This window comes from Scyliorhinus torazame, chromosome 16 (assembly GCF_047496885.1).
Source record: "Scyliorhinus torazame isolate Kashiwa2021f chromosome 16, sScyTor2.1, whole genome shotgun sequence".
In the NCBI taxonomy this organism is placed as follows: Eukaryota; Metazoa; Chordata; class Chondrichthyes; order Carcharhiniformes; family Scyliorhinidae; genus Scyliorhinus; species Scyliorhinus torazame.
The window spans coordinates 46,651,635-46,667,784 of record NC_092722.1 but is presented as its reverse complement, the minus strand read 5'-3'; the positions used below and the strand labels follow the sequence as shown (position 1 = coordinate 46,667,784).

The window sequence follows — 16,150 nt, the reverse complement described above, 5'->3', positions numbered from 1 at the left end:
GGCGTCGGGGAACGGTGAATCCCATCCCCTAACTGCCCTTGTGGGCGGTCGTAGAAGCTCCCGTGGTGCTACCTATGAAGAGGAGCAGGGACGATCTCCCTGACGTCCAGGCCAATATTTCCCCTTATACCCAACTTCAACAAGACAAATCATCTTGCCATTATCTTCTTGCCACCTGTGGGATCTTGCTGTGTGCAGATCGGTCACCACGCTTCCCATATTATTGCTGTGGCTATAGTGCTGGGTGCTATGTAAATACAAGTCCTTCCACTCTGAACGGTATGGATTTTTAAAATTTCCTCTGCTCTCTGCTTGTGTCTGTGTGCTTATTGATTTTGCTGTGTTCTGAGAACGGGGGGGGGGGGGGGTTTGGGCTACTCATTCTGCTGTGTTCCTGGCTCTGCCAGCCTTAGAACCCATGTGTCTGTGACATAACCACAAAGTTAACACAAGCTAGCAACGGCCGGCAGCTGCCTGTCACTGCCCTGATCACAGCAGACTGCCTTCTCCGAGACTCCACCTCTTCGGTTTATGCCCACAATTTTTCTGGCCCGGGTTCTGTGAACCGCCCTTCGGTTACTAAGCTTTAATTCACATCGCCACCCGAGAAAGAGAGCTGAGCGGAGCTCTTTTGTTTCAGGAGCTGCGAGGACAGCTCTGTCAGAGTGTGGGAGGAAGGACCCTGGATTTAAGAAGCTGTCCCCCCGAGCCAGCTTGGAGTCAGCGTAGGGGAGGGGGAGGGAACCGGGGTGCGGAAGAGGCAGTTAGAGCAGCAGCTTTCAGAAGCAGAGACAACATGAGCCATGCTAACCCTGAGGAGAACGCAACAAATAGATCAGCTGGTAAGCTGGAGGCTGCAGATGTTAATATTGATATGAATGCTCCCTGAGTGTAAGTATATGTCAGAAATTCTGTCAATTCAAAGCCAGCTGTGTGTGCCCGGCTCCTGTAGTCAGGTGAGAACAGGTGGATATTTTAATCAGTCTCAACCACAGTTTCCAGGCTCCTTTGTGAAATACAGAAACCACCCAGAAACCAGCAAGGACTGAGCATCTCGATCATCTCAGTGTTCGATGGTGCCTGGTCAATGATTTGTGAAAGCTGTTTAAAACTCTAAATGCGGACAAGGCACAAGGGTAACAGTCCCAGGTTCACACAGCGACAGTAGTTCCGATCCAGAGATCACTCAGTGACTGCACTATCACTCCCGAATTCACATAGTGACCGCACTAACACTCCCGAATTCACACAGTGACAGCGTCAACCCTCCCGGATTCATGACAGTCACAGCAGCAATGCTCCCAAATTCACACACCTAACAGCACATCTTTCAGGACTTGTGGGAGGAAACCAGAGAACCCAGAGGGAACCCACGCAGACACATGTAGAACATGCAGACTCCGCACATACAGTGACCCAAGCCGGGAATCGAATCAGGGACCCTGGAGCTGTGAAGCAACAGTGCTAAACACTGTGCTAGCCATACAGTGAAAGCACCAATGCCCTGAATTCACACTGTTACAGCATCAATACTCATGAATTCACACAGTGACAACGTCAACAATCCCTAATTCACACAGTGACAGCTCCAACATTCCCAAATTCAGACATGACAGCATCGACACTCCTGAATTCACACAGTGACAGCATCAACACCGCCGGATACACAAAGTGAACGCGCCAACACTCCCGAGTTCACACAGTGCCAGTGTCACCACTCCCGAATTCACACAGTGACAGCATTAACAATCCCGAATTCACGCAGTGACAGCATTAACCCTCCCGGATTCACACAGTGACAGCATTAACCCTCCCGAATTCACACAGTGACAGCATCAACACTCCTGAATTCACACAGTGACAGTATCACCACTCCTGAATTCACACAGTGACAGCATTAACACTCCCAAATTCACACAGTGACAGCATCAACACTCCTGAATTCACACAGTGACAGCATCAACATTCCCGAATTCACACAGTGACAGCATCAACATTCCTGAATTCACACAGTGACAGCATCAACATTCCCGTATTCACACAGTGACAGCATCAACATTCCCGAATTCACACAGTGACAGCATCAACACTCCCAAATTAACACAGTGACAGCATCAACGTTCCCGAATTCACACAGTGACAGCATCAACATACCCGATTTCACACAGTGACAGCATCAACACTCCCAAATTAACAGTGACAGCATCAACACTCCCGATTTCACAAAGCGACAGCATCAACATTCCGGAATTCACACAGTGACAGCATCAACACTCCCGATTTCACAAAGCGACAGCATCAACATTCCGGAATTCACACAGTTACAGCATCAACACTCCTGAATTCAGAAAGTGATAGCATCAACACTCCCAAATACACACAGTGACAATGCTGGCACTTTAAATTCACACAGTGACAGCATCAACATTCCCGAATTCACACAGTGACAGAGTCAACACCCCCAAATTCACACAGTGACAGTGTCAACACCCCCGAATTCACAAAGCGACAGCATCAACTCACCCAAATTCACACAGTGACAGCATCAACATTCCCGAATTCACACAGTGACAGCATCAACATTCCCGAATTCACACAGTGACAGCATCAACACTCCTGAATTCACAAAGCGATAGCATCAGCACTCCTACATTCACACAGTGACAGCATCAATATTCCCAAATTCACCCAGTGACAGTGTCAACACCCCCGAATTCACAAAGCAACAGCATCAACATTCCCGAATTCACACAGTGACGATGTCAACACCCCTAAATTCACAGAGTGACAGCATCAACACTCCCAAATTGACACAGTGACAATGCTGACACTTTAAATTCACTCAGTGACAGCATCAACATTCCTGAATTCACACAGTGACAGTGTCAACACTCCCAAATTCACACAGTGACAGTGTCAACATTCCCGAATTCACACAGTGACAATGCTGACACTTTAAATTCACATAGTGACAGCATCAACACTCCCGAATTCACACAGTGACAGCATCAACATTCCCGAATTCACACAGTGACAGCATCAACACTCCCAAATTCACACAGTGACAATGCTGACACTTTAAATTCACTCAGTGACAGCATCAACATTCCCGAATTCACACAGTGACAGCATCAACACTCCCAAATTCACACAGTGACAGTGTCAACATTCCCGAATTCACACAGTGACAATGCTGACACTTTAAATTCACATAGTGACAGCATCAACACTCCCGAATTCACACAGTGACAGTGTCAACACTCCCGAATTCACATAGTGACAATGCTGACACTTTAAATCCACACAGTGACAGCATCAACGTTCCCGAATTCACACATTGAGTGTCAACACCCCCTAATTCACCCAGTGACAGTGTCAACAACCCAAAATTCACAGAGCGACAGCATCAACATTCCCGAATTCACACAGTGACGATGTCAACACCCCTAAATTCACACAGTGACAGTGTCAACACCCCCGAATTCACAAAGCGACAGCATCAACACTCCCAAATACACACAGTGACAATGCTGACACTTTAAATTCACAGTGACAGCATCAACATTCCCGAATTCACACAGTGACAGTGTCAACACCCCCAAATTCACACAGTGACAGTGTCAACACACCCGAATTCACAAAGCGACAGCATCAACACTCCCAAATTAACAGTGACCACATCAACATTCCCAAATTCACACAGTGACAGTGCCAACACCCCCAAATTCACACAGTGACAGTGTCAACACACCAGAATTCACAGAGTGACAGCATCAACACTCCCAAATTCACAAAGCGACAGCATCAACATTTCCAAATTCACTCAGTGACAGCATCAACATCCCTGAATCAACTCAGTGACAGCATCAACACTCCCAAATTAACACAGTGACAGCATCAACATTCCCGAATTCACACAGTGACAGTGTCAACACCCCCAAATTCAGACAGTGACAGTGTCAACACACCAGAATTCACAGAGTGACAGCATCAACACTCCCAAATTCACAAAGCGACAGCATCAACACTCCCAAATTCACTCAGTGACAGCATCAACATTCCCGAATTCACACAGTGACAGTGTCAACACCCCCAAATTCACACAGTGACAGTGTCAACACCCCCGAATTCACAAAGCGACAGCATCAACTCACCCGAATTCACACAGTGACAGCATCAACATTCCCGAATCCACACAGTGACAGCATCAACATTCCCGAATTCACACAGTGACAGCATCAACACTCCTGAATTCACAAAGCGATAGCATCAGCACTCCCACATTCACACAGTGACAGCATCAATATTCCCAAATTCACCCAGTGACAGTGTCAACACCCCCGAATTCACAAAGCAACAGCATCAACATTCCCGAATTCACACAGTGACGATGTCAACACCCCTAAATTCACAGAGTGACAGCATCAACACTCCCAAATTGACACAGTGACAATGCTGACACTTTAAATTCACTCAGTGACAGCATCAACATTCCCGAATTCACACAGTGACAGTGTCAACACTCCCAAATTCACACAGTGACAGTGTCAACATTCCCGAATTCACACAGTGACAATGCTGACACTTTAAATTCACATAGTGACAGCATCAACACTCCCGAATTCACACAGTGACAGTGTCAACACTCCCACATTCACACAGTGACAGTGTCAACACTCCCGAATTCACATAGTGACAATGCTGACACTTTAAATTCACACAGTGACAGCATCAACATTCCCGAATTCACACATTGAGTGTCAACACCCCCTAATTCACCCAGTGACAGTGTCAACAACCCAAAATTCACAGAGCGACAGCATCAACATTCCCGAATTCACACAGTGACGATGTCAACACCCCTAAATTCACACAGTGACAGTGTCAACACCCCCGAATTCACAAAGCGACAGCATCAACACTCCCAAATACACACAGTGACAATGCTGACACTTTAAATTCACAGTGACAGCATCAACATTCCCGAATTCACACAGTGACAGTGTCAACACCCCCAAATTCACACAGTGACAGTGTCAACACACCCGAATTCACAAAGCGACAGCATCAACACACCCAAATTAACAGTGACCACATCAACATTCCCAAATTCACACAGTGACAGTGCCAACACCCCCAAATTCACACAGTGACAGTGTCAACACACCAGAATTCACAGAGTGACAGCATCAACACTCCCAAATTCACAAAGCAACAGCATCAACATTTCCAAATTCACTCAGTGACAGCATCAACATCCCTGAATCAACTCAGTGACAGCATCAACACTCCCAAATTAACACAGTGACAGCATCAACATTCCCGAATTCACACAGTGACAGTGTCAACACCCCCAAATTCAGACAGTGACAGTGTCAACACACCAGAATTCACAGAGTGACAGCATCAACACTCCCAAATTCACAAAGCGACAGCATCAACACTCCCAAATTCACTCAGTGACAGCATCAACATTCCCAAATTCACACAGTGACAGTGTCAACACCCCCGAATTCACAAAGCGACAGCATCAACACTCCCAAATTCACAGAGTGGCAGCATCAGCACTCCCAAATTCATTCAGTGAAAGCATCAACACTCCCGAATTTACACAGTGACAGCATCAACACTCCGAAATTCACACAGTGACAACGTCAAACCTCCGCATTCACACAGTGACAGCAGCAACACTGCCGAATTCACACACTGTGGGCATCAACACACCCGAATTCACACAGTGACAGCACCAACAGTCCCAAATTCACACACTGACAGTGTCAACACTCCCAAATTCACACAGTGACAGTATCAACACTCCACATTCACACAGTGACAGCATCACAATTCCCGAATTCACACACTGACAGTGTCAACACTCCCAAATTCACACAGTGACAGTATCAACACTCCACATTCACACAGTGACAGCATCACAATTCCCAAATTCACACACTGACAGTGTCAATGCACCAGAATTCAAACAGTGACAGTACTAACACTCTGAATTCACAAAGTGACAGCATCACGAGGTATAATAGCACAGTGGTTATCACTGTTGCTTCACAGCGCCAGGGTCCCAGGTTCGATTCCTGGCTTGGGTCACTGGCTGTGTGGAGTCTGCAAGTTCTCCCTGTGTCTGCGTGGGTTACCTCCGGGTGCTCCGGTTTTCTCCCACAAGTCCCAAAAGGCATGCTGTTTGGGGAACTGGACATTCTGAATTCTCCTTCCATGTACCCAAACAGGCGCAGGAATGTGGCTTTTCACTGTAACTTCATTGCAGTGTTAATGTAAGCCTACTTGTGACAATAAAACGATTAGAGGGTGACACAGCCGTGCAGTGGTTAGCACTGTTGCTTCACAGCGCCATGGTCCCATGTTCGATTCCCAGCTTGGGTCACTGGCTGTGAGGAGTTTGCACATTCTCCCCACGTCTGTGTGGGTTTCCTCCGGCTGCTCTGGTTTCCTCCCACAAGTCCAAAAGATGTGCTGTTGGGTAATTTGGACATTCTGAATTCTCCCTCTGTGTACCCGAACAGGCGCCGGAATGTGGCGACTTGGGGCTTTTCACAGTTACTTCATTGCACTGTTAATGTCAGCTTTCACACGGTGACAGCATCAACACTCCCAAATTCACACAGTGACAGCCCTAATTGTCAAGGGTTCAGTCTGTATTTTCGGTGCGGTATTTTCCTCATGATGGCTTGGTGGCCTGCTGGTTATTACATCCTCTCCAACAACAGCTTCCATCACAAAACCATGAACACCTGCTTAATTACTATGGAGCTGACCTGGCACTAAACGCCACAACTTTGGCACACTCATGTACTCCATTCGACACGTGATCAGAGCGTGTCACACAGTCAAACATTGAGGAATGTTCCCAATCAGAGTCCCGCAGCAGCTAATTTATTTCTTCAGGTTCCCCTCTCCCCTTGTCTGAAGCACTCAGCTATTCTGGTGAATGACTGTCTGGGCTCTCATCACCATTCCCTCAGTCTGCATTCTCCGAGTGCTGAATGATTTCCAGCAGGCTTTGCTTCTGGAAAAGTCGCTCCTCCTGTCCACAGTCCAGTTCCAGACAGGGAAGGAGAGATAAACTGAAGCTTTTGTACCCCTTCACTTACCGTTCATAGTCAGTGAGGCTTTAGACAGAAAGACATGTGTATTTCTTAGCCATTCTAGCCGGATTGGATTGGATTTTGTTTATTGTCACGTGTACCGAGGTACAGTGAAAAGTATTTTTCTGCGAGCAGCTCAACAGATCATTAAATACATGGGAAGAAAAGGGAATAAAAGAAAATACATAATAGGGCAACACAACATATACAATGTAACTACATAAGCACTGGCATTGGATGAAGCATACAGGGTGTAGTATTCATGAAGTCAGGCCATAAGAGGGCCATTTAGGAGTCTGGTGACAGCGGGGAAGAAGCTGTTTTTGAGTCTGTTCGTGCGTGTTCTCAGACTTCTGTATCTCCTGCCCGATGGAAGAAGTTGGAAGAGTGAGTAAGCCGGGTGGGAGGGATCTTTGATTATGCTGCCCGCTTTCCCCAGGCAGCGGGAGGTGTAGATGGAGTCAATGGTGATGTAATTAGGAACTTTCCAGAAGCTTCAAATCGTTGAAATTGCAATGGTCACTTGACCTTTGGTGGCCATCTTATTGTTCATCAGTGCCCATTTTTAAATGAGAGTTGCAGAATCTTTTACAGGAGGGAAGAGTCCATATTTAATGTTATGAAAGTGACATGACTTCAAAGGCATAGCACATGTGCTTTCCAGCAGAGTTCAAAGGTCAGAAGTGCGAACTCGGCTGGCTTTTATTTCTTGCCCTGGGGCCCTGACGATAATTACACCACTCATCTGGTGAGACCAGCTTGTGGTGGAATCTGGCATCATCCTAGTCTATGTGGCTCAGTTCCACGCTGAGTGATGCATTCATCCTTGGAGCCATTAGGGGAATTGATAGGATGCCTATTGCACCTCCTTAATGGTTCTTGTTTTGTTTACAGTGGCACTGGTGGAAAGCAGTGCCAACCCTGCAGGTCTGCAGCTGGTCAGCACCTACCAAACCAACAGGGTTGGAGACCCTCTCGACATTGTAGCACTGGCTGAGCAGATCCAAAAGGTAGGGATCCCTTTCCCCACCCTCAATACCGACTCCTTCCCGTCACATCCCAGCTGGACTGTAAATCCGTGGGTCATGATCATCCTGGGTCTGCACCCCCCCCCCCCCCCCCCCCCCCCCCCCCCTCCAGTGGTTGTCCTTTATACAGGGCTCATACCAGGATCTCACGATGGAGGCAGGATCTCACGATGGAGGAGCCTCAGCCTTCGACTTGTACGGATAAGAACGAGGACTGCAGGAAGGATGAGAAGGCTGACCATGTTGCCGTGCTTTCTGAGTGCAGAGAGCAACAAGAAGTGTGGTAGTGATGAGGGTCAATACAGTCAGGGGAATAGATACTGTTCTCTGCCGATGTGAGTCAAAGTTCCAACGGTTTCGTTGCTAATCTTAAGTCGACGCTGGTGGGGCAGCACGGTGGCGCAGTGGGTTAGCCCTGTTGCCTCACGGTGCCGAGGTCCCAGGTTCAATCCCGGCTCTGGGTCACTGTCCGTGTGGAGTTTGCATAGTCTCCCCGTGTTTGCGTGGGTTTCGCCCCCACAACCCAAAGATGTGCAGGCTAGGTGGATTGGCCATGCTAAATTGCCCCTTAATTGGAAAAAATGAATTGGGTACTCAAAATTTATTTTTAAAAAGTCCATGCTGGTTGGTCAAGTTAAAACTAAGACGCAGATAAGCAGCACAGTGGTGCAGTGGTTAGCATTGCTGCCTCACAGCGCCGAGGTCCCAGGTTCGATCCCGGCTCTGGGCCACTGTCCGCGTGGAGTTTGCACATTCTCCCTGTGTTTGCGTGGGTTTCGCCCCCACAACCCAAAGATGTGCAGGCTAGGTGGATTGGCCACGCTAAATTGCCCCTTAATTGGAAAAAATGAATTGGGTACTCTAAATTTATTTTAAAAACTAAGATACAGTTGTTTTCTTTGCTGGATAGAGTTTCTTGATTTAGTTCACAGTCATCACCACTCCAACACCCCAGTGTCCCAGCCATCCTCGTTTTTCAGCGTACAAATACCCATCACCTGTTTAAATTTGTCATTGGCGATTCTGGAATATCCCGCCAGCGGGAACGGCCGGGAAATTCCAGCCTGCACGTTTTTCCCTCTTCTATGGCTCACATTAGAGAACAACTGACTACCGACTATCAATAAATCCCATGTTCCCTCTTCTTTAAACAAAACATTTTTTCCTCTTTACCATGTATAAATAATTACAAAGCAATCAAAGAAAATATTGGTTTTCAATGCTCTTTTTATACAACAAGGCATCCCTCTTCCAGTACATCTAATAATTTCTTGGAGAACGCACCTCTCTCTGCAAAACAGCCTGACAACTGGTGACTTGCCTCTATCCATTTTATTTCTAAAATCTCTCTTCTTTCCAACATTTCCTTTGTACTAGGAAGGTCACTCCTCACCCTTCTTTCAGTGTCACTCTTTGTCGAATGAATATTGTTGTGAAGAGAACAGTTCCTCACATAGCATTCTGTGGGCAAATGTTTCTCAGAATGCCCCTTGTATAGGATTCCTTCAGTATACTTGTGAAGTAACCCCCATATCTATTGATTCTACTAATGTCAGTGTTTCAACGGCTAAGGTGCTTTTAACTACCCTTTTTAATTTTTTGCTTCCCAGGCCAATGGGCAACATTTATTATTCTTTCCTACTTAGAGTGCAATAATCATTGCTGTGCTAGAATATCCACCTAGAAGATTGGTGTGGTATCTCGAGACAACACTGGAGGCCTCCAGTAGCAACAAAGGTGTTTATTAATGAAAGACAAAGGCTGGTATAGATACAGGCACAGAACACAATAGGATGGGTCTTATCTCTTAGGCTCTGGGGTCCACACTGCCTGGGCCCCTATTCCCATGGCCCCATGTTGACTCGCTATTGGCCGAGATTCGCACACTCCCGTGCCATTGGCCCTGCGCCAGTCACGTGGGCCGCCAGGGCCACCCCCTCAAAGGGGCTGCGCTACCACAATTGGCATGCGAAGCACCACTAGAAATGACTAATCTCATATCTTCTATCATGAAAGGCTGGAAATCTGAGTGAGCGTTTCTTTAAATTTAATTTCCTAAGTGTTTCATTTGCTCTCAGAACATCTTCCACTGTGACATGTTTTGTCATCGTACTCAGTTCCAATACGTTACAACGAGCACTAGGTCTAGTTTGAGTGCACAACCAGTTCAACTGTCCTGGCAAAATCCAAAGCTGTCTGCTTCTTCCATGGATCAAAGATGCTCTTTTTTGTGAGGACCTGGCCTGATTTATTGGGATGTGATTGACATTCTTTAAGATTGTTGATTCAAGGTCACTCCTGACTCATTCTGCTTAATGCTAAACCTTACATATTTAACGGTCGCCAAAGCCTGACTTCCAACCTTTAATTCCTTCTTTATTTTATGTATCACCCATTGTTCAAATTCTGCAGAATGTCCCCACAGAAAATCATCAATGTGCATCATGACGATGCCGACTCATTTCTCCTTGTAATACCATTAGAACATTGCTGGGGTGTCTGCTTTTAGCTGAATACAACCTGTTTTCAGCAAGGTGGACATAACTGAGAAATACTATACTTCTGATGCATAATTCAACCTATACACACTTGTTTAATTTCCACATCTTCTCTTTATCTTCAGCCACTTTACGTGGTTTCAAAAACACTTCCCTTTTTTAGAATCAGTGAATAGTTACAGCAGAGAAGGAAGCCATTTGGTCCATCTTATCCATGCCAGCCCAAGGACCCCCCAGGTGCCCTTTCTAATTCCACCTTCCTGCACCCGATCCATAGCCCTGTAGCTTAAGGTGCAGGTCCAGGTACCTTTTAAAAGTTTAGGGTCTCTGCCTCCACCACCAACTCGGACAGCAAATTCCTGTTACCACTACCCTCTGCGTAAAAAGGTGCTTCCTCATGTCCCCTCTACACCACTTATCTTCAATCTATGTCCCCTGGTCCATACATTTGAAATTTCTCACTCTTCAAAAATGCTGTTTTAATATCAATTAATTTACATTCCCAGGAATATGTTGCTAAAAGAGCTAAGTGAATCTTTAAGCTCACTTTCCCTGCAATGGGGGAGTCCATTCTGACATCTTGGTCACCAAGTCTTTGAAGCTCTGAGCTACTCGTTTGTCCCCAGTCTGGTATTTCAGTGTATATATCTAAATTTTTTCCAACTCTGTTTGTTGGCATCCTTTATCAACGTACTTTTTAATTTGTTTGTAGACACTAAAACTTCTCGTTCATAAGGTCTTCTACTTCTAGTGGCTTTCCAATCCTGTTCTATGATCCTTGTTCGTACCAAAATGGAGTGTGATTCTCCGTTTTCTAGTGCGGCGCTCCCCCCCCGCCGTCAACGGGATCCTCCATCCCGGCAGCCGGCCAATGGGATTTCCCATTGTGCGCACCCCCCGCACCATCGGGAATTCCATGGGCATGAGTGCGCTGCCGGCGAAATGGAGGATCCCGCCGATGGAGAATCCAGCCCCTGACCTTTACTCGTCCTCCTATCTCTTTCTGGACTACTGGTACGCAATCTCTCCCTCCGATAATCAGAGTCCTTTTCCCAAGTCTGTGCTATTTCCCCAGGGCCGTGACCACTTCCCGGCCTACTTTCAGAACTCATACTGCGTTTTCTGGCCTTTCACTGCTTTAGCTCATTATGCCACTCCATGGGGTCTTACCACTTGTCTCACCTTCCACATCCAACCACTGTTTATCTTTGCCGGTGGCTTTTCCTGCTCACCCTATAATTAATGATGGCATCCCTCCACACATTGGCCTCTACTGGCATATATGTTACTCTGGTGCCACCTTTAGGTGGTTCTCCTTTGGGATAAATAGCCTTAATGCCTTTCATAGAATTTTCATAGAATTTACAGTGCAGAAGGAGGCCATTCGGCCCATCGAGTCTGCACCGGCTCTTGGAAAGAGCACCCTACCCAAGGCTACACCTCCACCCTATCCCCATAACCCAGTAACCCCACCCAACACTAAGGGCAATTTTGGACACTAAGGGCAATTTATCATGGCCAATCCACCTAACCAGCACATCTTTGGACTGTGGGAGGAAACCAGAGCACCCGGAGGAAACCCACGCACACACTGGGAGGATGTGCAGACTCCGCACAGACAGTGACCCAAGCCGGAATCGAACCTGGGACCCTGGAGCTGTGAAGCAATTGTGCTTACCACTATGCTACCGTGCTGCTTTCAGTATCACTTTGTTTATAGTGAGTCATCCTTTTATCTGCTGTAATCCGGTCTGTTCAAGATATGTGTATGTGAAGTGTATGGTGCGTCTTCACTTTCTATCACCTGTTCAGATTCTGTAAATATACAATCATTGATGATTAGCTTTGTGGAATAAACCCTAATAGTTAGATTCCCAGGTTGTAAATGACTGTTTTTCCATCATTGTCTTGCCAGGTCTTTTGGATTCTTTCTGCCCTTCTCTTTCATAATATACCAAAGAATCATAGAATTCCTACAATGCAGAGGAAGGCCATTCAGCCCATCCAGTCTGCACCAAAGAGCACCCTACCGGGCCCACTCCCCCGCCCTATTGCCGTAGCCCCACTTAACCTACATATCTTCGGACACTACTTTCTTTCACTTCCTCATTCTCACTTGAACCTAGGTTCTCCATTACATCCATCGTTTTGGGGATGTAACTAATCGGGTAAACAAAGGGTAACCTGTGGCTGTAGAAACCTTGGACTTCCAAAAGACATTTGTAGACTGAGTGGTCACACGATGACACGGCTACTTAACAGGGTCAAGCGAGAGTTCTCTCCGAAAAGCGGGCAGACTACAAGTATGGAGTAGCTGCTCAGCTGGTGAATAAAGTATTGTTTGTTACAGATCCTGGTCACCAGTCTTTGGGATCCTAGCATTTCTACAAAGTTCGATAAGAGGCCACACAAAAGGTTAATAAACAATCTAAGGGCCTGTGAAGTTGGGGGTGATATATTCGCATGAATAACTAACATAAAACAAATAGTCAGGATAAATGGGTATTTTAATGTTGCCAAACTGTAACATCTGGAGTGCTTCGGCGTAGGGGCCTCAACTTTATAATCGATATATCCATCACTTAGACAAAGAGACTTAGTCCAGGGAGACTGACTACAATTCCCCCGACTGCAACTCAGGATGAGATTGGCTAACTTAAAACAGACCAGGAATTGTACCATTGTTTGTTACAGGGTGCCAGTGCACGCGATGTAATGTCCCTGCTCACTGGGTCCATAGCATTCACAACTGATGCATACCTATAAAAGCCCCTTTCTTGTCCACTGTCGTAACGTATCTTTCCAATGTTAGTCAGTGTGTCCACTGCCTGGTACTGGAGGTCTTAGTGTGGAGCAGACATTCCCCTCTGTCTTTCATGTGCCAAGTATCTGCTGGTGTTTGGGGATGATAGTGCAATTCTGCTCTGGGACGAGAAGAACAACTATAGACGGGCTGCTTGAACGAGCAAGTGATTGAGAGTATTAATGAGGCTGATCCGAAGAATAACAACATTTGGAAATGTTATATGGGTGTCACAGGAAGATGTCAGGCTGTTTGCTTTTTTAAACTTCATTTACAGGAAGTGGGCATCGCTGGCTAGGCCACCATTTATTGCCCGTCCCTAGCTGCCCTTGAGAAGGTGGTGGTGAGCTTCCTTCTTGTACTGCTGCAGTCCCTGAGGGAGTAGCAGGATTTTGACCCAGCGACAATGAAGGAACGGCGATATAAGAACATAAGAACTAGAAGCAGGAGTAGATCATCTGGCCCCTCGAGCCTGCTCAGCCATTCAATGAGATCATGGCTGATCTTTTGTGGACTCAGCTCCACTTTCTGGCCCGAACACCATAACCCTTAATCCCTTTATTCTTCAAAAAACTATCTATCTCTATCTTAAAAACATTTAATGAAGGAGCCTCTACTGCTTCACTGGGCAAGGAATTCCATAGATTCACAACCCTTTGGGTGAAGAAGTTCCTCCTAAACTCAGTCCTAAATCTAATTCCCCTTATTTTGAGGCTATGCCCCCTAGTTCTGCTTTCACCCGCCAGTGGAAACAACCTGCCCGCATCTATCCTATCTATTCCCTTCATAATTTTATATGTTTCTATAAGATCCCCCCTCAACCTTCTAAATTCCAATGAGTACAGTCCCAGTCTACTCAATTTCTCCTCGTAATCCAACCCCTTCAGCTCTGGGATTAACATAGTGAATCTCCTCTGCACACCCTCCAGCGCCAGTACATCCTTTCTCAGGTAAGGAGACCAAAACTGAACACAATACTCCAGGTGTGGCCTCACTAACACCTTATACAATTTCAGCATAACTTCCCTCGTCTTAAACTCCATCCCTCTAGCAATGAAGGACAAAATTCCATTCGCCTTCTTAATCACCTGTTGCACCTGTAAACCAATTTTGTGCGACTCATGCACTAGCACACCCAGGTCTTTCAGCACAGCAGCCTGTTTTAATATTTCATAATTTAAATAATAATCCCTTTTGCTGTTATTCCTACCAGAATGGATAACCTCACATTTGTCAACATTGTATTCCATCTGCCAGACCCTAGCCCATTCACTTAACCTATCCAAATCCCTCTGCAGACTTCCAGTATCTGCACGTTTTGCTTTACCACTCATCTTAGTGTCATCTGCAAACTTGGACACATTGCCCTTGGTCCCCAACTCCAAATCATCTATGTAAATTGTGAACAATTGTGGGCTCAACACTGATCCCTGAGGTACACCACTAGCTACTGATCGCCAACCAGAGAAACACCCATTAATCCCCACTCTTTGCTTTCTATTAATCCTCTATCCATGCTACTAATTTCCCCTTAATGCCATGCATCTTTATCTTATGCAGCAACCTTTTGTGTGGCACCTTGTCAAAGGCTTTCTGGAAATCCAGATATACCACATCCATTAGCACCCCGTTATCTACAGCACTGGTAACATATTTCCAAGTCAGGATAATGAGTGACTTGGAGGGGAACTTCCAGGCGTTGGGGTTCCCATGTGCCCCCTTCGTCCTTCTAGATAGTAGTGGTCGTGGGTTTTGAAAAATAAACATTTACATTTATATAGTGCAATTGAGTTCAATCATGCTTTGTGTGAGTTCTCTGCTACGTACTGTGAAGCTCCGTCAAAACATTTTGTTGCCTTACAGCCATTGAAGTATTTTGAAGGGCTCTGTATCATAGGAAATGTGGCCGCCAATTTGCACATAGTAAACTCCCACATACATCAAGGCGTTAATGATGGATAATTGTTTTTTTTTGTGATGTTGTTGAGGGATAAATATTGGCCAGGACACCGAAATAGTCTTCTTCGGAATAGTGCCATGGGATTTTTTATACCCACCCAGGCAGGCAGATGGGGGCCTAAGTTTAATGTCTCAACAAAACAATGCAGCACTCCCTCTGGAGTGACAATCTTCATTGTTGTGCATAAGTCCCAGACTGGGACTTAAACCCGGAACTTTGTGATTGAGAGGAGAGAGTTTTAATGCAAAGGCTGTCTTCCTCCCTCGCAGGTCCCATCTTTCTTACATCCCAATCTAAACTAAACTAAACCCCAACACCACCCCCCCCCCCACCCCCACCTTCTGCTGACAGTTAATTTTCCCCAAAGAAGTCGATGAACGGCTGCCACCTCCGAACGAACCCCAACATTGACCCTCTCAAGGCGAACTTGATTTTATTCCAGACAGAGAAAGCTAGCAATGTCAGTTAGCCAGGTCTCCGACTTCGGGGGCCTTGATTCCCTCCAAGCTAATAGTATCCGTCTCCGAGCTACCAGGGGGGCAAAGACCAGAACGTCTGCCTCTTTCTCCTCCTGGACTCCCGGATCTTCCGAAACTCCAAAAATCGCCATCTCTGGACTCGGTGCCGCCTTGTTTTTAACACCTTGGACATGACATCCACAAACCCCTGCCAGAATCCCCTAAGCTTCGGGCATGCCCAGAACATATGAACATGGTTCGCTGGTCCTCCCGCATACCTTGCAC

At 46.3% G+C, this 16,150-nt stretch overlaps 1 protein-coding gene across 2 annotated transcripts in view; it reads left to right on the top strand.

Moving 5' to 3' along the window:
* The first annotated feature begins 686 nt into the window (after positions 1 to 686).
* The window catches only part of c16h1orf50 (chromosome 16 C1orf50 homolog), a 56,348-nt gene continuing 40,884 nt past the window's right edge, over positions 687 to 16,150 (top strand). The window contains exons 1-2 of one of the 2 annotated variants that reach the window (XM_072478438.1): positions 716 to 842; positions 8,013 to 8,128. In XM_072478438.1, coding sequence (XP_072334539.1) covers positions 797 to 842; positions 8,013 to 8,128 — 162 coding nt within the window. In that variant the 5' untranslated portion in view covers positions 716 to 796. Of the gene's footprint in view, positions 843 to 8,012; positions 8,129 to 16,150 lie in introns of both variants that reach the window. The other variant, XM_072478439.1, reaches the window with a different exon arrangement.